At 36.1% G+C, this 24,815-nt stretch overlaps 2 protein-coding genes across 2 annotated transcripts in view; both read left to right on the forward strand.

Annotated features, from left to right (window-relative positions):
• The window catches only part of LOC127621599 (solute carrier family 35 member F1-like), a 117,954-nt gene extending 115,422 nt beyond the window's left edge, over window positions 1-2,532 (forward strand). Inside the window, exon 8 of the mRNA XM_052095265.1 lies at window positions 1,242-2,532. Coding sequence (XP_051951225.1) covers window positions 1,242-1,466 — 225 coding nt within the window. The 3' untranslated portion in view covers window positions 1,467-2,532. The remainder of the gene's footprint in view (window positions 1-1,241) is intronic.
• Window positions 2,533-2,868: 336 nt separating this feature from the next.
• Window positions 2,869-24,272, forward strand: LOC127622446 (uncharacterized). Its single transcript, XM_052096551.1, has 9 exons — window positions 2,869-2,900; window positions 3,428-3,716; window positions 8,431-8,716; window positions 8,807-8,926; window positions 11,159-11,416; window positions 11,643-11,734; window positions 16,857-17,038; window positions 19,290-19,459; window positions 24,079-24,272. Exons 1-9 carry the CDS (start codon window positions 2,869-2,871, stop codon window positions 24,270-24,272), a joined length of 1,623 nt encoding a protein of 540 aa, XP_051952511.1.
• The last annotated feature ends 543 nt before the right edge of the window (window positions 24,273-24,815 follow it).

The raw sequence follows: 24,815 nt of genomic DNA on the forward strand, positions 1-24,815 counted from the left end.
AAATACCGGCTGCAAGTGTCTTATGAAATCCTTAAGAATTGTCTATCTGCATACCAGCACTCTGTTAAATATGCAAAAAACAAATATCTTTCTGATATAATCACAAAAAATCCTCATAATCCAAAAACTCTGTTTAACATGATAAATACAGTGCTCACTCCTACTGCCACCTCCTGTCTTGATGCTACATCTGAGACTTGTGTAGCGTTTTTAGATGTCTTTATTGGTAAGGTTGATGCTTTACAATCTTGCATTATCAGTCCTGGAGAAAAATTTTCTCAGCTCTCTTCATTCTTATCTGAAAACAACATTTTAGATCAATTTCAGTCTGGTTTTAGAGCTCGTCACAGCACAAAGGCAGCACTACTCAAGGTGACTTATGGTTTACTGCTCACCTTGGATTCTGGTAGACCTACAATTTGAATGTCGCTCGATCTTAGTGCTGCTCTCGGTACAGTTGATCATACTATCCTCATAGACCATCTTAGGTGTGAAGTCGGTATTAATGGCACAGCCTTAGACTGGTTTACAACATACCGCTCAGATAGGACTTTGAGTGTTAATTCTTCCTCTCCCTCTGCACCTTTCACTTGTGGGGAATTTTTTTTTTTTATTCACAGATACACTTTCCTTCTGCCTGAGCTCTAAAATCTAATTCACGTTCAAATTCAAAAATTGTGCTTAGTGGCAGATTTTACTTTATTTTTTTTTATGCCAAAAGGGCGATGGTTCTCGTGTGTTCATAATCGAATGTGACACGCCAGTTCAAATATGCAGAATTGAGAATAAGATTTGAGAGCAATGGTGGAAAATTCAGTAAATAACGGCAAAAATCACAGTCTGTTTATCACACAATGCTATTGTATGGCTTCAGAAGACTTAATGTAGCAGATAAGTCAAATGGGCTAGTTTTATTGTTATTTTATGAGTTTGGTGTTTGACAGCCATGGTCACTAATTGTCATTGAATGGAAATATTATTAAAAAAATTATATTTTCATGTTCCCTGAAATGTAAAAATTAAAATAACAGCATACAGGTTTGGAATGAGATGAGGATAACTTATGACAGAATTTTCATTTTTGGCTTAACTATACCTTTAACTTAATTTCTCAACTTTTTAATTAACATTAAATGTTGTGTCCGTATAGTTCTCAAATTCTTGCATTACTGTGGAACTGATTTTTATATTTAATAAATGTTCTATATTTAAAGTTAACAATATTGTTTATCTGTGTTCAGTTTTCAGCACTTTACCTGCTGTCCTTCTTCATCATCATATTGGGACTGATTCTCTATTCCTCTTCCTCTACCTACGTGGCACAGGATCCTCGCGTTTACAAACAGTTCCGCAACACAGGAAATGCCATTACAGACACGCCTACTGTGGGGCACCTGGAACCCTCAGTGACCTATACAAGCCTGGGTCAGGGAATAGAGGAGGAGCCTCGTATACGAGTAGCTTGAAGGGGCGGGGCCTCACTAAACTAATCATCCACTGCCCAGCCCACAGTCTGTAGAATGGTAACAATAACTGAATGATGTAATCAACCACGTAGCAAACGAGTACACTGTGATCATGAACTGTGAATAGGTAGCAGTGACTTTTCAGATCCATTCATGTATAGAGATGATTTCCCCTCATTGCTTCTGCCCCCCACAACAAGTTAAAGGGATAGTTGACCCAAAATGGAAATTCTGTCATTAGTTATTGACCCTCATGTTCCTTTTGAGTTCCATGGAAGAAAGTCATATGGGTTGGTAACAACATGAGGGTGAGTAAATAATGACAGAATAAAAAAAAAAATTTAATAAAAAAAAAATAATAATAATTGGGGGGTGGGTCTATCCTTTTAGAGTTTAGAAGGATTCGTTCTGACTGTTTGTCTAAATGCTCAATTGTGAATGTTTTGTTTTCTTATGAGCACAAAGGGTTCATTGTATTTGAGATTTTGTCATGAATTGCCTCACTACTGTTTCATGAATATTTTATTTCTTCAGTTGTACATGAAATCTATCTGACGACATCTCTGGAAAACTGCATTCTGAGTTTTAAAATGCTGATTTGAGCCAGTGCCTTGCCATGTAATATTATTGTGGGTTACATTAGCCAATGGAAAATCATGACTTTTACAATAGTGTCACTAGTATTGGGCATCATGTCATGATTACATAATGTACATTGTATTATCTGCTCAAATTACAAATTTTTCAATCAGTAAGAAATTGTGATGTCCACCGTTTTCCATTTTTTGCTGTTATACCATATTAAAATTGTTTTTATATTTTTCATATTGTTTTAATTTAGCCAGGGTACATTTGTTTGTATTAAATATAAAGATCTGTGTAATAGCAATTGATTGTAAACTTGTAAACAATTTTATTGCACCTGTCTATTTGTCTATACTGATCAGTTATTGCGGTACAGTCTTAATTATATTTTGGTAAAATTCAGTATACATGTGTAAATTTATGCTGAACAGATATGTAAGTATTGGTTTTTGTTTTGTTTGTTTTTTATTTCTTTTTTTAGTTGTCATTTAAATATTGAAAATTCTTAATGTGTTTGACTTGCTTATAATAAAGTATATTTGTCTCAAACTCGATAAATGTGAATGGCCAAAAATATTTATTTAACCTTACAAACAACATAATCACACGTTTACCCAGTAAAACTAAGATAATGCAATTTCTCCTTTAAATGCAATATTTAATAAATATCAATATCTCTGGACAGTGAATAAAAATTACATCTGTCTAGAATATATCATATATTTGCTGTCTTTTGTAAAGAATCTGCATATGTGATAAAATTGATATATTTCATTATTTTGTCTACAAATGCCTGTATATTAAAATGTTTTATAGTATGTGGAATAAGAACTTGGCTAGAGCAAACTGGTTATAATATTTTCAAGCAGTCCCTAGTATAGGGATACTGCAAAAACATGGTTTCAAAACCTTTGGGATAATTTATTTATGTGGTTAATTTTCAGATTACCAACTACATATACTACATATCTAGTAAAAGGTACCATAATTAATCCAGACAACAGGAAATATAACCTAGATAAAAACATTCATTTATAGACAAACAAACAAAACCAAAAAAAAAATAAAAACACTACAAACATGGTGAATTCAAGAAAGTTGCAGGACTGAATGTAGAATAAATTTGAATTACAAACAGTGCAATGGGAAATACATTTTCTCCCAATGCTTTTGGGAAATGCTTAGTTCATGAATATTAAATACGTGACGTGATTTACCTGATTGGCAGGCGAATTAAAGAACTGCCGTATGAATATTAAGTTGCATGTCTTATTTATATTCATGAGCTTTTAATTTGATTAACACACCTTTGACCTCTCAGGTGGTTTCCTCGTCACCTTTAACCTTTTTAACACCTGAGCGGTTGCTGCCAGCAGGGAACTGGGTGACACCTGCACAGGTATGGAAGACCTCAGCGCGACCTGGGAGCGAGAGTTGCTGGAACGATTCTCTTGCCTGACTGCCGCCTCAGACGAAGAGATCCATCCACTGGATATTACTTCTGAAAGCAGCGACAACAGAACGGGTTTATTACATTTAAGTGATGAGGTTCTGCTTTTTATATTGAGGAACTTGGATCCAATGTCGCTGCTAAGGCTCGGCAGTACTTGCAGTTTGCTTTTCCGAGTTTGTTCCTGCAACTCTCTGTGGACGCAATACTTTCAGGTAAAATTTGGCGACGTAAATCCATTAAAGTGCGCGCACGAATTGCGAATCTCACGAAAATGAAATATGTTCGAACCGAGGCATATCATAAAATAAAAAGATGAGAATAGTCCCCGAAACGTTTGAGTTTGACATTTTCATTGGTCTCCGTGATTATTCTCATTAGTGAAACAGTTATGTAAAGAAACCCAGATTTAAAATGTAGCCATTGTTTTATTTATTTGATAATTTTTATTCATTATGATTTATTATGATTTTTATTTATTTATCATTGTTAATTAAAACAGTGTAACATAAATAATAATAATATTATTAGTATTTTTTGTGTGCATTAAATAGCCTACGGGGGGCTTAATTGTCATACATTTAATGAAGTGGAAAAAATCTCAATGGCACAAATATTGGCTTTAATTTTTAAGGGATCCCACAGTAATGGAAAACATGGAATGTTAGGGAAATTAATTAAATCTAAAAAGTCATGAACATAACATATGTATATGTTATGCTGTAAACAATATTTCATCAGCTAGATATTGCTCTTGTGCAGGCTAAAACTTGTTCGCAAACCATATGATGAAACCTGATGATTTATGATTGGATCATTCTTTTGAGTCGGGTTTTCAAGGAACTGGTCTAACCGATTCATAAATCATTCTGTTCATTGGTGGAATGCAAATTATTATATATTTTTTTTAAACCGTATCTGGTAATCACAAATGTCTTTATGTGTACATTAGGAGGGTACTAAAGTTTAACCCCTAAAGACATTAATTGTAATTTTGCAAAGCGTGTAGTAAATCATGACCACTCACAATAAAATGAAGGCTCCAGTAATGTCAGTAACCTTATAAAAGCTATTTTATTCTACATGGAGAGGGACCGCACATGGGGGCTGCCATGTTAGAATCACATGACCAGCCATGTGATTCTCCTTAATCCTTAATTTCAGTAAATTGTCCTGTTATTTGACACTTTCACTAATTGTTTGAAGTAATAATGTCTGACTGTGAATATTACATTTCTACAATGGCATCTGATTGACAAATTATACTGCGTCCAAACTGCTAGGTGTTGGTGTAAAGGCGGCAAGGCCTGTTCACACCAAGTCCGTGACAGTTTTGCAAGACGAAGCTCTTGAGGAAGGTCCGTGCAAAACTCAGCGTTCGTAGGCGCGAGCCACCGCAATTAGCGGTGAGTTTAACAACACTCATGGGCGCATGCAACAGCATTAAGCCATCATCAGTTGTCCAGAACGGAGTGCGCGTTTAAGCCTTTCTGGCGATAGTTTAGTTACATTGCTTTTGCTAATCATGGATCGCACCGTTTAGGTGAGCATTTGATCGCGTCTTTTTCAATATAATGTATTTATATAAATTGCTTGGTTGTGTGGAGTGCAGTCAAATTTACAGATGGAAAAATGATCACCGCAGTTGTAACAAATGTTGTCAGCACATATCACATCCTAGGAAACAAAAGAGACATGAAAACCTACCGTTCAATGAAAACGTGCTGAAAAGTTTCCTTTTCACTGTTCTTGAAGTGTCAAATGGGTCCGTCTCATCTGTTCAGGGTCTGCAGGACTCAAAACGAAGTGATGTGAAACTGAACTTGTGAATATCCTGATTAAATTTGGTTCTATAGAGCTGTAAGTCAGCCCTCTCAATCACGAACATCATCAACTCAAAGAACAACTCAGGTTGTTCTTTTGCCAATGATTACCTACACAAATCTGGCTCCCGCACTGGCTAATGTGTGCAAATTCACAATATCTGCGGGACATTTTTACCCCACACTAAATAGGATGATACTTTATAGAGAATACGATATTTTCTCTTTTTTTTTTTTTTTCTTCTTTTCAAAAAGAAAATGACATTTAAATGCACTAAACATGACATTTCTTTATGACCATTGCTTTCATATGTGGGTTGATAATGTGAGAGGGCTTTAGCAGGTCTAATGTTTCTCCTCCGATTTCATAATTTGTAAACTATAGCCTTAAAGTGTTAATTGTATTTGGGGCCCAAGCACCAGTGGTGCGAGGACCCTATTGTTCTAGGCGTTTATTATTAGGGCCTGACCCCCGATGGTGCGAGGACCCTATTGTTCTTTTAGGCAAGTTTAATATTATTATTTTTATTATTATTATTATTCGGGCCCAAGCACAGATGGTGCAAGGAACCTACTGTTCTTCTAGGTGTTTATTATTATTATTAGGGTCAGAGCACCAATGGTGTTCTAGGTGTTTTTTAGGTTTTTTGTTTTCAAATGAATTGCATTTTTGAGGGCCTAAACATACTCAAACTCATGAAACTTTGCACATGCATCAGAAGTGGCAAAAATGGACATCTGATATGGGTTTCAGAATTAGGTGTGGCAAAATGGCTCGATAGCGCCACCTTTTACGCTCCGTTTCACCTACACGTACGAAAATCGGTACACGTGTAATATGCCAATACCTATAAAAAATTCTTAGAACCATATCCTAAACCCAACAGGAAGTCAGCCATTGTGATTTCATTTTTTTTTTTTTTTTATGTCTCTTAAATTTTTGCTCAGTTTTTGCCATTTCCAGGCTTCGTACTTTAATGAACTCCTAGAGATTAAATCTGATCAACATCATATTCAGTCAGTCTAATCTAAAGGCTTTTGTGATGCAAAAATTGTTTTAAAAAAACAAGCTTTTGAGTTTTTTGAACGGCGTGTCTGTGGCAACCTGGCATAGTTAAATGTTTTGCCATGAAACAGGAAGTTGTTCTAACTCAAACATGCAATGTCCAATCTGCTCCAAACTTCACATGTTTTATAAGAGTCCTGGCTTGAACACTTCTGTATGCCAATATTCAGTTATAGTCATAGCGCCACATACTGGCAACAGAAAATGACATGTTTACACTGTGATACACTCTTAAAATTTAAGTGATAAAAATGCAAAAAAAAAAAAAACAACATTCCCCTGGCACAGCAGCCCCAGTGTGCACCAGGGTGCGAGGGCCCGTTCATCATTGCTTGCAGCATTCAAATGTTTTGTTTTTGTTTTATAGTAAAGTTTATAAAAAAATAATTTGTTAGTTAAGATTAAGTCATGTTTGTTTTTCAGCCAGATCTTATGAAGGAATTTATGGTCAGACCTTAAATTATAATTCAATATACTGTATACCCTGTGACTATATTATAAAATGAATTAAAAAAAAAATTATTTAGTTTTTAGATATGTGTGTGTATATATAAAGTAAAGTGTAATTAATTACTTGCAGTGAAAGTGCCAGCTAAGATGAATACTGAAAAATAATTGGCCCCTGCCAAGTTGTCATCAGGCCCATTTGCACCAGCTATACGCAAGTTTTAACCTAGTTGTGGTGAAAATGGGCACCAAGTCACAATTTGCGCACCACTAGTTATGTGTGCGTTAACTTGCACCATTAAACTTGGGTAGAATGTAACCTTAAGTATAAGCTAAATATTTACAGAATCCTCCGACCAGGAGTAATGGATGGAATAAAAAAGCAGACTCCTTCAATGGCATCAATGAGCTAGCTACATTGCCTATATGAATGTTGCATTACACTCGTTTAAATTTACAGGAGAAAATTTTATGTAAAAAAAACTTACTACTACAGCATGAAAGCGTGTACGCTGCCCAGTGTCAAGTTTCAAAATGTACAAAATATTAAAATTATTAAATGTCTATTTTTCTGTTATTGTTATTTACATGGGCTAAATATGATTATAAATAAAAAGATTGTTTTATTACATATCATTCAATGGGGATATAATTTATTACAGCTGATCGTTATGTGAGGAAACGAGGTTTGAGCATCAAACGTAACAAGATCAAACTGAAACTTGCAGCTGTTTAAAATCGGTGTAAAAATGTGAAGGCTACTTATTGGATCAATGCAAGTAAACATCATTATGCGACTACACATTACTTTACGACGAGCTTATGACCTACTAGCCAAGTCTTGCCTTAAGAACAGGTGGTGCAACCAAATTAAGCACTGACTTTGTTACTAACTAGTAGTTACTAAGCCCTTAGTGTGAACTTTACGTCTCAATATAAGACCTTACACAGCTGGTGCCACCCTACCCTCGTCAGTTCGCACTGAGTCCGTTAAAATCATGAAACTAAAAACTATTTCACTCCTGTACAGTAGACTGTGCAGTTGCTGTTAGAGATTAATATAATAAACGCTGTTAAAGCATTTAGTTTTTGCATAACTGTTGCATTATGTTCTTTTCATGATGTTGATGCATTTTGAGGAGTATATAATCTGTGTTTTTTTTTTTGCGAGTGAGATGAGTAAAGGGTGCTGTTTCATACTTGTTTGCACATGTATTTTGCTTCATCGCAGTCCGAAGAAAATCTGAGCACTCTCCGTAAAAAAACTAAAACAAACTTCGGATTGAATGGCGCCATTGTAATCCATTGGTACTTTTCAAAAGCTCGTTCAGAACGAACAATCACGTCGAAAAAAAAAATGAGTTTGGTGTGAACAGGCCTTTAAGTCCAAGATTTAATTTTTGTGTAAAAGTATGACCCCCACATATTCATACTCAGAATTCATGAGTTCACATGAGTTTGAGTTGCGTGTGATTGAGTCATGTAATCAACACATGTGCACTTTGCTTTTGTATGCATAATGGCGGCAAAATATATAACAGATTATTGGTCCCATACAGCTTGTGTAATCTGCTCCGAAATCTGTCTCCACAGGATTCGTTTGGGGTCGGTCTGTCATATACCCATGCCAGGTGTCCCGTGACGGCCAAAACCGCCTTCCGCTTGGTTTTTATGTGGAGGTCCCTCTTCCGAAACATCTACTGTAACCGAACACTTCAGGAGAAGCTCTTTGTGGATATCCCACTTGCACCGCACAAGTACTGGATCCAGTGGCTTGTGCTGGAGGAGAGCGTTCCCTTGCCCTCAGTGCGACTTCCATGCTGTGATGTGGAGAAATTATGGGGTGTCACCAGAGATTTGTTACTGCACAAACTCCAAGGTGGTCACATTATTATTGACTGTCATGGAATAACTGGGGTTTCCATGTTTAATTGAGCCTAATTTGCATTATTATTTTAATTTTTCCCAGAGAAAACTGAAGATTGTGACACCAAGTTTGAATGGAGGGAACTGTATCAACTTGCCTTGGAGCACCATGGTAGCCTCTCGATGGTATTCCAACATGTTCTCAGCAAACACCAGAACAATGGTGAGAGCTTACAATTGCGTCCTATTTCATAATTTTGAAAGCACCCTTTTGAATATGTTTGTGGACATTTGGAGCCAGAACAGTGGCAGTCAGTGAACAATACAAGTCATTTTTAAAGTAATCTTTCAACCAAAAATCTAAATCGTTGTTATCTACTCCCCCTCATGCCATTCCAAACTATTATGACTTTTTGTGAAACACAAAAGGAGAAATTTTGAACATTTTTCAATTAGATTTTCTCTTAACTGTTGGCCTTCTTAGTAGTGCACTTTAGACTCTAAAAAATGTTAAAACAAATTCAAGGTTGTCTTACGAAACCAATAGTGTTTTAGCCCATCTCCCCACCCTCTAACAGAAAGGACATCAGGATGTCTGAGCGCTATAATTGGTCGGCTTGACCTTTTAGACATCTTTGCTTTAGCCTATGCGTTTTCCCACTAAAAGTAATCGAGTTTTGAAGAAAAATATCGTAATCCAATTTATTGCATCGGTGAGTCACTTCAAAGTTCAACAATGGGCTGTAGAGTTGGTGTATGACGCATGGGTTCTGAACTATGTGCCTGTGGTGAAAGACTGAGACTAATAATTTGCCCTTACCTGGTATTTTCAACCTGATGGTGCTCTTTTATTACACCTTATATGAAAGACCCATGTCCTGCAGGTGCTAGCTTTGAACAAAGTTTCTCATCCTGTTTCCACTTTGGTCAGTGCCAAGTTTAAGATCTCTCTTACGAACTGCTCTGACAGGTCTTGCAAAACTCAATCAGTAGTTCTGTCATGGTCAAGTTGTCAAAGGATATTTTTTTTTTTATGAAGTAATAGTTCAGGCTTTAAATCTGATTGGATGTGCCACTGTGATCGCATTTTAGGTCCATATAAAAGGAGCATTTCAGGTTCAGTACTAGTCAAGCTCAGTCTACAGCATTTTTGGCCTTTGATTTGATGTTTATTACCATAAATTATTTCGACACATCCCACATTTTGTTCAAAAAGGACAAAAATTGTGGTTACGCAAGGAACTTAAAATAGAAGTGAATGGGACTAGTTCGTAAAATACACAATGCTTCAAAAGTATGGCCACAAGACATATGTTAAACAATTTCAAGGTTGTCTTACAAAACCAATAGTGTTTAGCCCAACCCCCCACCCTCTAACAGAAAGGACATCAGAATGTCTGAGTGCTATGATTGGTCGGCTTGACCTTTTAGACATCTTTGCTTTAGGCTATGTGTAACAACTTCTTTATAACACAAGAAGTATGCCACGTTATATGTGATAAAATGATTTTAGTGTGATTAAAACCAAGGATTTACTGATTTTGCAGTGTTTACCACAGGCCGGATTCACAAAAATGTTCTTTAAGAGAAAAAATACAAAGGTTCTTGGAGATAAGAATGTTCCAAATGCAATTCTTGAAAAGTTCTCAAATATTTTCTTAAGAATAATATGTTTGGCTTTGCCATTGTCTGATTCTACTAGCCTGCTCATGCCTAGTCTAATATAACAAATTCAATACTTCAATGCTGGTAAATCGTAAAAATAAATGTATCTATTATACGTTTTAAGTAGCGAGTACCTCGCAATTTCTTTTATTTATTTTTTTTTATGTAAAGTGCCTGAGATGTGCTAGTCTAACGGCATTAACTCTCATTTGAGAATTTACTTGCTGGTAACCATTTGACAACTTTTAATTTGACATGGAGGAAAATAGAAACAACTAAAACTTTAGTATACAACAGCTGTTGGTTCTCTTTGTGGTAATAACTGCAAGGAAACAAGTTCTCCTTTTGGAAGCTTGGTAATTATATCACGTTGGGAATTAAGGATGGCAGAGGACAGTCTGAGCTTTCTAATAATATAGTTATTTGCCATATGTTTCTATGATCTCTAAATATCACAGAGAGAAAGTGCTATGCAGCACATCTGTTTAAATTGACATCAAGAATCTTACATAATGGCATTTCAAATCTATTGTATAATTTTTATATTATATAAACGAGGGAGGAGTCATACATTTTGTGGTCAACATTATGCCACAAATGCTTTAGATTGAGTTTAAATTGTTTCGAGCATGTAACATTATTTGAAATAAATCACTGTCCTTTGCTGTTGAGTGAGCACACTAGTCCATACCACGCTTTAGATTTTATTTTGATTGATTGTGCAGCCCTATGCAAAAGTGTTAATCAGCCGACACATTGTTGTACAAAAATTCTTTGGTTGCCTTTGCAGACCATGCAGAGTTGGAGTCCATGTACCACCAATACGTCCAGTGCAGGTTTCAATGGCTCTTCACCTACTGGCTGTTTCGTCAGCCGGCTCCATACAACAAACATTTGCGATCCATTTTCCTTCACTGGAAGAAGCACAGCAAGAGAAAGGTGGCCACCTGGGGCGAAACCCTGTGTGATGTGTGGTACCTAGCATCCCTACACCCCATCACCAAAGACTACTGGAGAGGCAGATTGGCCCGGGGAGATGAGAGTGTGGGTAAGTTATGGGGTTAGGTCTGTTGCTTTAGCTTGATCTATAAACCCTTCATTGAGGAATCCAGCTGCCAACTGTATTTCATTTGGTTTGGATTTGTTTTATGAGTCCAGTATGGTATTCTATACTGCTTCTTTTGACAGGAAAATAGTCTTCACATCAAATATTACTGCTCCAGTCTCTTGGAATATCCACTTATGTTCTGACTGCATTTGATTCCTTCCATCAGGGATTCAGACGGTTGGAAACTACTTCACCATGTGTAAGTCTCTGGTGTCCTGGGTCTTGGGCCGTGACTGGGGCCGACTGAAGCGAAGAAAGGTACAAATTGATATGGAATAAATGCAGGAAACTGAATAATATTGCATTCTGAAGCTGAAATGACTAAGAATTTTCTCTTCTAGATGAAGACTTTGGTCCCTTGTAGGCATTATGTTTTAATAATTTGAACTTTCCATGGACTAGAGGTGGGCGGTATGAATAAAATCATGTTTCATTGTATGAGTACTTTTATGTCACTGGGACAGTATATATTGCACTATCGTTATTTTTTCTGGCAATTCAACCCAAAATGTTCCAACCTATTTGTTACATAAGAAATGCCTATTTGATAATCCAGTGAATTCAATACCTTACAAATAAAAGGTAGTGGTACTCCATTTCCTTTTTAATAATTTTTTCTTTATTTGGCACTTGATGAATGCAAACCAAAAGATTTATATTATTCATAACGAATTAGATGTCCGGTAACGGCTTTTTCACCCATTTGAATTTTTGGCAGTTTCTTGTTTGAACATTTGGAAAAATTTATAAACTTTTATTAACATAAAAGATGCAGCAAAGTACAACTGTCCTTATTGTGAAAACCTAAGATTCTAAATAATGGCATATCCTGAATATACTTCAGTATTGGCAACCTTTTTAAAAGTGACTGTATTCTGAATTATTTATGCTTTAGAGACTTATTAATTTCCTGTATTTTAGCCAGTTTAGGATATAGCATTGTGTGTATCGTGAGAAACAGCATGTTTTTATGGAAGCAACGTATTCACAAGTTATACATTCTGACAGGCACACTTGTTAATTCGCTTCATTGTCTGTGCACAGGGTTGGGGAGTAATGGAATACATGTAACAGGATTACGTATTTAAAATACAAAATATAAGTAACTGTATACCACTACGGTTACAATTTAAATAATTGGTAATTAGAATACAGTTGGATTCAAAAAGTATTTTGATTATTGAAGAGATTGCATTTTATTGTAATTTGTTTAATATTTAGTCCTTTCAGATGGAAAACATTTATACATATAAATGATGTGATCCAAAGTGCATTTGAACAGAGGTGAAACATTTTCTTATGATGTGTTACATTCATACGAGCAGACAGAGAAGTAAGTTTGGAGCAGAAGAAATGGAAATAAACCTTGTTTAAATTGTCAGCTTTACGCTAAGCTAACATGCTATTTCTAGCTATTTTACATGCAGGTTACCAGGCACGATCATATCTTTTTTTTTTTTTCTTCTTTTTTTTTATAAAGCAAATTCATGTTGGATCATAATTCTTTTTTCTTGTAAGTTCTTTTGATATTAGGGCTTTTATATTATTTTTGATAATAATAATATTTTTTTTTTTTTTTTTTTTTTCTTTTATAGTTTTCCTCTAAAAATCCTTAAAACAAGATCAATTTGATTTATCTTGTTTTAGAAACAACACTGGATGAGATAATTAGGGTTTTTCAGAGAATGTATTTTGTCTTGCAGTACAAGCAGAGTTTTTATATAGTCAAAACAAGTGAAAAAATCAACCACTGCCATGTAGTAATCCAAAGTATTTAGAATTCGTTACTGACCTTGAGTAATCTAACAGAATGCGTTACAAATGACATTTTACAGCATGTGATCTGTAGTGGAATACATTTAAAAAGTAACCCTCCCAACCCTGTCTGTGCAGATGTAAATTGTAATCTATATGTTGTGGATGTAATGATTAATCTTATGTATCAATCAGATGCAGATAAGTGAGGTAATAACCCATTTTTGCCGGAGCTTCACTCTTTCTGTTCACGCAGGTCAAAAGGGGAAATCCCCAACATACTGGAATATTGGATATGAATACATTTTTTTGAGATTTCCTCTTCTAAAAACATGTTTATCTAGATGCTGCTTTTGTTTATATCTTGCAATATTATTATTTTCATTTTCATGTTTTAATTAAAATTGATTAATCATCATGCTATGCCTTTTTCGTCCTTGTTATCGTTGACGTAATCTCAAAGCCATCCGTAATTTAGTTGATGAAATTATCAGTGATTCACATCATGTAACCCATAAGTTAAAAACTGTAATAAATCTGGGGGCATGAGACACTTTTGAAGCCATTAAAAAATATGCTTCGTGTCCACTTGTGACCTGGCAATTGTTATAATCTGCGACCGATTTCCATTTAAGAGATTAAATTACAGTGACATCACACTGCAGGCAACCGTGCCTCTGGGTTTATTTTTAACGGCAGATTTCAATGGTGGAAATAGGGGAGCACTGTAGTTTTAATAATCTCCTACACATTGTTTTATTAATGCTTTTTAAAGTTATTCAAATTTACAAAGCTATATCTGTAGTTTCCTGTGAGGAAATATGTGTAGGTTCGTTCTGAACTATTGGCAAAACAAGTTTTAACTTTGTTTATTTGGTCTGTGTGATTATATCGGACATGTAATTGGTTAATGAATACGCATCCTTACGTGCTCGACACACTTAAGCCTGAGAAATGTGGCATATAAAAATGAAAACCACCATCGGACATGTTACTTTACGGTATCAACGTTACAAACAGCACTTTTGGGGGGTTTTTCAGCTCCATTTGAGTGAAGCGCACATTGACCATAGTCCTTTTCTGTGATGCCAAAAGAACCTGGAAGTGCCACTGCCTAGTATTTGGTTGTAAACCGTAACCTCACCTATAAACCGTATCACAGAATCTCTACTTGTTGAAATATTTCTGTCGGAAGTTGGTGAAATGATATGGATTAGAAAGCAGGATGGCTGCAATATAATTATATAATTCTGCTATATTGTGTAGGATGTGACACAGGCTAATAGTTGTATTTTACCAGTTGAGAGATGCATTTTTGCTGGAATTAATTGTACAATATTTACTGTTTACAAAATATGATGTATTAGACATCGGCCAAGTGGGCACTGTTAAATATCAGCTGACATATCTGCCTGGACAATATATCGCTCTGTTATTAGTATATTCTGCTGACAAACAGTCACTAACTTACACATTTTCTTCCCACATATCTGTCCCCATTCTACCCCAACCGATATCTTTCACACCTCGCGTATCCCAAATTAAGTTACTCTGAGGATGCAATCTTACAAATTCTAGCAGTGATCATCTTCTGCATTCTCGTGTCATTAGCCAGTGCAAATGATTTCATGGGTCAAGGCCTGAGCAGACTTTCCCATCTAATGGCTGCTTAAATGGATTATAGACGTATCTGTGCATGTCCTACTCAATTACACTGCACATCTGAGCATACACACTCTCTCCCAACATCATAAACTCTTTTACAACACTTGTGAGCATTCAAGGACACAAAGGACCAGTGAGACATTAAATGTGCTAATTTCTTTTTAACAGCTGAGATTAGGAATTGTAGTTAGTTTTGTTTCTATGAATTGCTGTTTCTTTTAGTTTGTCTTGGATTTTGAAATGGTCTGTTCATCTGTAAGACAAATTACAGCATTACATCTGAAATGTGTCATGCATAAGCTATTTTTGTTGCAGTTGCATCTTTATTATAATACAACAGTTACAGTCCTTGAATCGGATTTGGAACACCTCTCATCCAGAGTGCTAATAGCTCATACCATTATCACTTTTCTGTTGTATCACTCTGCTTGTGTTTGTGACATTCCAAGCTTGTAAAATAATCTAGACTGTGAATCTTCATTCATCTGTGACATTAAAGGTTTGAGGCAGCAGATGACGACAAATGACCATCGTGTGTATGTGCGAGTTGAGCTGACGTTGATGCGTTTTATTTTTCTCCCCAATTTGGAATTCCACCACTAAGTCCTTCTGGTGGCATAGTGATTCTCCTCAGTCCGGGTGGTGGAGGACAAATCCCAGTTTCCTTCGCATCAGAGACAGTCAATCCACTCATTTTATCACGTGGCTTGATCAAGTTACTGCGGGGACCTAGTGCATGTGGAGGCTCACGCTATTCTCCACGGCATCCATGCACTCGCCACGTGCCCCACCGAGAGTGAGAACCACATTATAGCGACCACGAGGAGGTTAACCCAACACTCTACCCACCCTAACAACGGGGCCAATTGGTTGCTTAGGAAGCCTGACCGCTGTCACTCAGCATGCCCCGGATTCGAACTTGCGACTCCAGGTGTGGTAGTCAGCGTCTTAACTTGCTGAGCTAACCAGGCCCCCTGACAAACTGTGTTGTTAGTGCACAAGTTACTTTGAATTCATCCCGAATTCAATGATCGCTCTGATTACTACTAATACTACTACCCTATAGCTGAGAAATAGTTAAACTAACAGCTGCAGCTTTACTGCCGATCAAAGCTGAAAGTTGTGACTGAGTAAACAAATTTGCTCCAGAGGGCCTACCTGATACAAGTTTCCAAATTGGGAGAAGATGTAATCTTTCAACATGGCAGAGGAGAGAATGCTTTCTGTGTCAAAATAATGAGTTCCACAAGAAATCTACAAAAATGAAACTGGGTTCTTCATGTTTTCTCTCTGACACTTGAACGTGAGTGAAATACTTGTTGGATAATTCTGATGGCACATATAGCAGCATCACGATCAGAGCAGATTACTACCACACTAGGGCTGAGGAATAGAGTAAAACTAACAGCTGCAGAATTATTGTTCATCAATCTCTCATACACTCACATCCATTTTTTCTCCAATTACTTGTAAGAAACAGCCAAAGATGTCATTACTACTTCTAAGGTGCAGTTTTTGGGATAGTAACTAAGGCTTGGGTGCATTTATTTTTTTTTTGTACTAGAAACGGCAGATCCTGAATCCATGGCATAAGAAAGTAGTTCCACACACAAGCTTTTATTTGTATTTTTTTTGGACAATCCTTAGTTTTTCCCTACGTATTTATTTATTTATTTTTTTTAACTTTTGTATTATAGCACTATCGCACTCCCAATTATGCTGTATAGTCCATCGATCAGCATGGCCATGGTTACCTGCGGCCTCATGCCTACAGCCTAATCACAGCGGTGCTAATTGCTGAACCTACAGAACTCTTGCTCGTTTGATATTGCTTTAATATGAATATGCAAATTAAGTCTTGCTCCTTGATGGATATGCATGGCAAGGTCAGATAGAATCTTCTGTGTCCTTATGTCGCACGTGCCTAGCATGTACTGACAGATTGATGTGTCATTGGCAGGTTTATGAAGACACACTGGATGGTGTCTATCTTCTGCTGAAACGAGAGATGCAGGAGACGCTCATTGAGCACGAACGCTTCTGGCAGGTGGCCAAAGTACAGATGACCCGCGTCTGCACACTGGAGGATACGGCTTCAAATTATGTCAACTGGAAAATGATTGAGACACTCCCCTACTACAAGTCAGTCTGCTCTCTTTCTCATTTTATCTAATACATTTTATTAGGGAAATATGTAAAATTGGATTAGAAACCGCTAAAGACAAATGTATCTTGTACAAATCTTGTTGTCTTTTGAAATTCTTAATAGAAAAGGGCAGTGTGCGGATTAAACCAAGACTTTCTTTCTAGTATTTTAAAAGTAATTTTAAGTGTTTTTGAATTGGAAAAATATTCTGTGCTTTCAAAATTGGCCTAATCGAACAGATTATAATCATTAAAAATAATTGATGCCTGCCTTTTGTGGTAATTCTTAGGAAATATAGATTTTATTCAAAGCATCTCCAGAACAAATCCCATAACTTAAATTGATCTTTAAATCCATTGTCTTACAAATTTAGCACCAGTTTTGGTAAGGAGACTACATAGTGTTTGAAATGGGTCATAGACACAACTACAAAATAATTTGGAAAAAAAGGTTGGGTGACAAGTGTCCAGGTGTCCTTGTTTGGACTTCACTTGCAGATGCATCATGGTAGAAAGTCTTTGGGGTTATTTACACTGGGTCACTTCATGAGGCTACTAATATCAGTCCCGTGTCTTAAGGCACACGTCAACTTTTTAGACCCGAACCCCCGTGGGTCTCTGGTCATACCTCGGGTTTTCGGATCCAGGTGAACCCATGAGGACCTCCTACATTAGAATAATCATGGAAGGGAACTTGTATAGCACTGGAATTGAAGATCGGATAATTTTCCGTTTGGTGGAGACTCCATGTGGCCAAGCATAATTGGAATGCGCATTCTCAATCGCATAGCAATCCGATCAGTGAACAGAACATGAACAGAAGTGTAAATACCCCCTTTCATTTTACATAAAACATTTTGAAAAAGCATAAAAAAAGTGTTGCTGTAGAGAGAAGTTATCCAGATGCGGATGTTTGGAATGTCAAATTATTTTAATTTTACTATTGGATTGAGGACAACATGTGTTTTTTAAACTAATTTTTTTTTTTTTTTATGTATTTAATTGTACTAATTTTGAAGCTGGACGCATTTAAGCTACAAGTTAATCCAAAAAACTAAACAAAAATATTAAATTCTTTGTAATACATGATGGAGCACTTGCATATCTATTTTTTCGATAGAAATCCAGTGCTCTAGCTTTAGTTTCAAGAGAATCCCCCTTTGGTGCTGACCATCAGATTTCCATTCAGACTATAAAGTGATGTTCCATCATTTGAATTGCTGTAAAGACTTGTGCCGAAACCCTCACTCTACTAGTGGTTTGCTTTCAAGCTAGGCTTTGAAGCCTGGCACGAGCAAAGGGTGGAGATGTGTGCACCGCTAGCAGCTTCAAACAAATAACTGACAGGGTGACATCCATAGCCAGTCAGTGGCATCTTTTAAAATGTAGAACGACTGAACTGGGCTCTAAAGTCAGCACAAACCCACTGCATCAGGGGTAAACTAAGAACAAGAGTGTGAGAAGTTAAGTGGCATGTTCCTTGAGGGGATTGTTGCATAAGCAGATGAGTGAGTGATTGAAGATTTCAAGGGCTCTCGGCGAGAAATGAGTGCTAAAAGAGTATTTGTAAGGAAAATAAGGATTGCCCTTATCCAATGTGTTTGTTTCTTTTCTATAAATGTTATTTTAAATGTTATGTTATTGTCCAACTAGTGTAGTCAATAGGTTAAAATATTGAGTGTTAGCTTTTTTTTTTTTTGTGATCAGCAGTGTGGCAACGGTCTAGTCATTCAGGCAACATAATAACCAGCCAATTTTAGGAAATGTTGTTTGGCACATTTGTCTATCTATCTAATCTATCCATCTAATTGCTCATTAACATGCAACACCTATCAGCCTTACCTGGCTGGTTTTAATTTGGTTAATGATCCACAGTTAATTAGTTACATGTGCGTGTGCTTGCATGCCTTTCCACAATTAAATAGATTTTTATTAGATGTGCACTCCGTAACTATTGTCTTTGTCATCTTGGTCTTACCTATACCTAGTGGATTGGATGCAGCAGTATTTAAAAGCAATAGTTTTCAGATGCCATTGTAGAATGTTGTATTCACATTCAGACATGATTACTTTAATCAACGGAAGTGTCAAATAACAGGATGGTTACTGAGGTTAAGCGAGTAGTATACGGCTGGTCATGTGATTCTAACTCTAAAAACTGAACTTGTCTATTGCCTTGCGTAGTTGCTTTCATAATTGGTTTCCAGAGCATGCATAGTAATTATTATTTAACTTTTTTTTTCTTAAGGCTTTATCTGGTGTCTGGCAATGCCGTGTACCTGGATCATGTGCAAGGTTTCTTGCGTAGGAAGATTCTCATCCGTGATTGGATTTACCTTGAGGAAAACACCTGGGCCAGACAATTGCTCCCTGATCAGCTCTATACACTGCTGGAGTTTGACACCAAAATTTCGCAAGGTAGGTACTGTTAGCACTTGATGTGTGATTCTACTAGGAGTACAACATTTGATATGACCTGATCTTGAATCCGTATTAATGACTGAACAGGGCAACTGGACCAGTATATTTTATAATTCATTAGGTGGGTCCAGTACCACAGCTCGTATTGCAATTTTAATATCCCCACAATAAATGTATTAAATTTAAATGCTGTGCAGTTGCTTTTGTAGTTTAGTGAGGTCTTTTCTTTGCTGCCCGTAGTGTATTTTTGCTCTTATTAGATCATGGTATATGGTCTGCACTTATATAGCAGGATTTTAACCTTGGCGGTATTCAAAGCGCTTTACACTGCATCCCATTCATACACCAATGATGGCAGAGCTGCCATGCAAGGTGCTAGCCTGCCATTGGGAACAACTTGGGGTTCAGTGTCCTGACCAAGGACACTTCGGCATGTGGAGGCGTGTAGGCCGGGAATCAAACCACCAACCTTGCGATTAGTAGACAACCCGCTCTACCACCTGAGCCACAGCTGTCCCGATCCTCTCATTAACATAAATGTGTTTTTTTTTTTTCTTATGAAAAACTTGCCAAGTATTTTTATTCTCGGTTCAGCAGATTTTGTGTTTTTTTTTTTATATATATATATATATATATATATATATATATATATATATATATATATATATATATATATTTTTTAAAGTGTGGTATGTTTAGTCCTCAATCCTCTGTACCAATTTTGGAGTAGGGGTGGGTGATATAACCACCATCTTATATCACCATATGTGATTTTCCTGGAAAATCAATAATGACTGGATAACGCAGTCAGTGAATTAGATACATTATATATGACATCATCTTTATTTGGAACGTGACAAAGTAAAAACAAACAATAAAACAAACACACAAATTAGTTGTAAATCAACCTTACCATAATATTGGTTACCAATATTACCATATTTCACATTAAGCCACATTTCAGTCCATGTTGTTGACTAATATTACTAGACTAATATTACTAATTAAAAACTTTCCTCCAGAAACTCATCATTTGCTTAAAGTAATGAAACAAATAAGATTAAGACATAAGTACTTAAAAAAAAAAAATCCATTGAAAATAAACTCTTCATTTGAGTCTTTTTATTTTTATTTTATTAGTCATCTCTATAGTGAATATTCTGTATGTTTATCTGTAGGCAAAAATGGCTTTTTAAAAAAATATCGGGAAGCCTGCTGGACTCACGTGCACTTGCATGCTCCAGAGATGAGTGTATGAATGTCATTGAATTTGCCGAAATTTTCAATGCCGGAAAAAACATGTCCATGTTTCTACAATTATCTCAGTCTCACGTGAAGCCCTACCCACTGATTGATATGCATACACACACACATGGATATTTGCGTATCACGATATAGTAAAATATCTCCACCATAGTTTACGTTTATGTGCATTAATGTTCTTAACAGGAGCTTTTGTGTCCTAGTGACTTACAAGAAAATCAGATTTATTGCCAAGTATGCTGACACATACTAGGAATTTGTCTTGGTGACCGTGTAGTATATTTTTATCAAGTTAATCAGGAGTAATCAATGAAAACATTGTTGATTTGTACCACAGTTATGTCTGATGGGCAAACATGCAGTTTAATGTGTGTAAAGGCCTGTGGATGTGATGAATGTGTGCTCAACATATGTGTGACTATTTGACGGTGTGTGCAGAAACAGAAATAGCTCTTACATGTGGGCTCATGACCGCTGGGAGAATTGATCTTTTCCAAAGGTGGTTCTGTTACTTCTTAATATGGTCAAGACCAGAGTCAATGAAGAGCATGATAGATAATGCATGTAACCCCACCTTGTTTGAGGAGATGTATTTAAGTAAAACCAAACCAGAGATGGTTCAGTTGTTGTTGCTGTGGTTTCATTGCAGGCAACTCTGCTTTATTGTGTGATGATAAAGTCTAATTCTTCTGTAATCAAAACCCCAAAGATGCTGAGTGATTTTTCACAAAATTGGCAGAAACTACTACAACCGGAATTTTCAGTGCACAACAATACAAACAGCAACAAGTCCGAGATGATGATGATTTTTTTTTAAAAATAAAAATAAAGATTATATATAGAATACGCAATAAGACTAATATATACACATACATAGTGCAAATCTATTATATACAGCTCAAGGCAATGTAATGGCAGAAGAGGTTGGATAAAAATAAAGACTAGACAGTTAATGCTGCCCCATTGTGCAATTCACAGTTCATGAGAAGGATAGCCTGAGGGGAAAACACTGTTTCTGTGCCTGACGGTTCTGGTGCTCAGAGCTCTGAAGCGTTGGCCAGAAGGCAACAGTTCAAAAAGTTAGTGGGCAGGGTGAGTGGGTTCCAGAGTGATATTTCCAGCCCTTCACTCTGGAAGTGTACAGTTCTGGAAGGGAGGGCAGGGGGCAACCAATAATCCTCTCAGCAGTCCGAACTGTCCATTTTGTAGTCTTGTGATGGTTTACGAGACTACAATATATAAGATAATATACAGTTTTACAAGGTGAATGCTGCTCAGATTGAATAGTTTTTTGAAGAACGATGACGAAGGGTAAATCTTTCGGGCGAGATCTCATGTTAAACAATGGAGAATATATTAATATTTCTCAGATGTATCACTTTTATGGACCAAGTGCTATTGGATGTTTTTCAATGAACACTTGACATGGACAACTGACCCAAGTGTGCAGAACTAGATTCATCAATAAGTATCCCATGACTTCTGGTTGAAGTTGACATCAGTTCATCCTCTGAAGTCCATCGTAATAGACTGAAGTGATGTCTCAAAACGTATTGCGAGGTAACGCCACACTTGTTCAGAACATAATTTCCCTCCCTGTCAACTAATGGGCTCCATACATGCTGCCTTTAAGAAAACAACAACACTAAAACATGAGTTGTGAAAATTAGACTCCTCATAAAAATAATTTCAAGATTTTTTTGTATATCTTCTGTAAAATGTACACACACATTATTTCTGTTCATGAATGAGGCTCACAGAATGAATTAAATTTCTATCCCTTACAACCTTATTTTAATTCTCATCAGATTGAATGTAGTGTCTACTTCAAAATTTCCCAAGAATGCTACGATAGCAGACCCGTCAGTGCTTTCAAACGTGCTAGATCAGGTCGCTGGAGACTACTCTAGTCAACTAGTGCAGTAAAGTTTTGATAGTCGTCCTGGGCAGTGTGGTTTAGCTGAACCAATCTGCAATCTGATATAATTACCACTCCCTGTCTGAGAGCTATTCATCAGTGGTGTGAAATTGAATGGAGGATGTGAAAAATCTTGATTAGGATTTATGAGGGAGTGGCTGCATGCCTCAGTGACCCACTGGCTTGAGCAGTGATGGTCAGTTTATTTGTAGGCCCAGTCTCAAAGCAATTTGTCTTGTTTACTGTCTTGGAAATATGATTATTACAGATTCTTGGTTTCGCTCATCCAAATCGCGTGTGGGGTTTTTTTTTTTTTTTGCTCGCTCCGTCTCCTCTTGAGTGGTGATGGATGCAGAAGAGTTTGTGTTTGGAGGTTTCAGGGGTTTTCAAATGAAAATGCTGATCTATTTAGGTAGGCTAAATAAGACAAATTATTCACAAAATAAACACAAATGTAAAAAATGAAGTTTATCTACCAATTCAGATCAAATAACTGGTGATATTTATGTGTCTAATGTGGGGTATAAAAATATATTGTAATTAATTGCGATCTTCATTTGAACGTGTTGCTTTACAATAAGGTTATTTGTTGACATTAGTTAACCCGAACTAACAATGAACAATAATTTATCATTATCCAAGATTATTAAATGCTGTAAATTTCAACATGCTAATAATTTTGTTTTTTAAATTAACCCCCTGAGACTTCCATTCCCATAACCCCAAAAAAAAATACAAATAAAATAATAATTTTTTCATGAAACTGATGTATACGTATGTGAACAGGGTGACAAAAGTTGTGAGATTTTACATAGAAAGTCCAATATTTATTTATTTTTTTAATCATTGTTTATAGAAGGGTTGGTGATTTCATGTTTTTGAGACATTACATCAGAAATTGGCATAAATTATTATAATTTAAATAATTGCCAGTATCATCCAATCACTGCCAACTATGTTAAGCTAAAATTATACATTATAAATTCTGAATCTATGTTCTGTTTACTTGTCTTGAATAATTATTTGATCATTTGAAACAATGCTTTAAATAGTATTTTGTTGTGGTATCAAAGTTGGTATTGAGAATTGTCAAATTGCTTTCAAAATTGACATTTATAACTGAAATATACCCAAATTAATTGGAACCTAATTGAAATCATAATTGAATGGAAATCGAATTGGGAAATTGTATCGAAACCCATCCCTACTTGTATCGGTCTATCACTAATGTATAATTGGCTTTATGTATTTTTCCAAGCAAAACGTGCTAATCAAGGTGTAATAATAGTGTAAATATAAGCACAGTATATGACCAATATATCTGCCAGAAAATCTGCTGACAGGCTTTTTAATGGATTGTGTGTATTATACCAATAGATTCAGGAAAGTTCAAATGTTTATCGGCTATCATGTCTTTTGTTTCCTATCTGAACAGCGAGTTTACACGGGGACTCGGTGACCGCTCAGCTTAGTCGACTCATGTGGCTGTACCTGAACTCTGGTCAGGAGCTCTATCTGGAGGCGGTGAAGGGAATGATTCTACAGTGTGCTCAGGCCAGTCTGAACCATCTCTCCGGTCTTCACACTACCAGCCTGAGAACTGCATGCGGCTTAGGCTTGTTTCACTGAAAGCATCATTTTAAACTGCTTTAACAGTAATATGCCAATTTTTATTTTTTTTATTTTTTTAATAATTCACTTTGTGAATTATTAAAAAATTCTATTTTTAAAGGAGGGTTTTAAAAAAAAAAATATATGCATTTTCACACTAGCTTTAGCCAAGATTTTTCAATTTGTCCCCTGAATTACATTTATTTTTAACAGTTAGATATTTTAAGTATTTTTGCATATACTTTAACCTTTTTTACAGCTTTTGCCAGAAGTTATGAGAATTGTTAATTGTGTGATGATCTACTGATGCTTTTAATCTTGCTGTTATGGAATGTGTTACAGCTCACCAAGTGATCAGTCAAGTCCCCTTTTATGAGCTGCTTTTATTGTAACTGTCATGTACATTTTATTTGAGTTGATCTGAAAATCATGAGACTGCAAGGTTACTAGTCTATTAAAAGCACCTTCACACTATGCTGAAAAGTTTAGTTTTTTTTTTTGTAAATGGTGGGGAATTTCATTTTTCAAATTTTTTTTTTTTTTTACCTCAATCGTTACATT

The sequence above is a fragment of the Xyrauchen texanus genome, chromosome 28 (genome assembly GCF_025860055.1).
Source record: "Xyrauchen texanus isolate HMW12.3.18 chromosome 28, RBS_HiC_50CHRs, whole genome shotgun sequence".
NCBI lineage: Eukaryota > Metazoa > Chordata > Actinopteri > Cypriniformes > Catostomidae > Xyrauchen > Xyrauchen texanus.

What these genes read in the sequence shown, in the direction of transcription:
- LOC127622446 (XM_052096551.1), top strand. Translation starts at nt 2,869, where the DNA reads ATGTGGAATAAGAACTTGGCTAGAGCAAACTG. An exon ending in AACTTGGCTAGAGCAAACTG is followed by an intron (nt 2,901 to 3,427) that starts GTTATAATATTT and finishes TGCTGCCAGCAG; the next exon opens with GGAACTGGGTGACACCTGCA. An exon ending in CCGGGGAGATGAGAGTGTGG is followed by an intron (nt 11,417 to 11,642) that starts GTAAGTTATGGG and finishes TCCTTCCATCAG; the next exon opens with GGATTCAGACGGTTGGAAAC.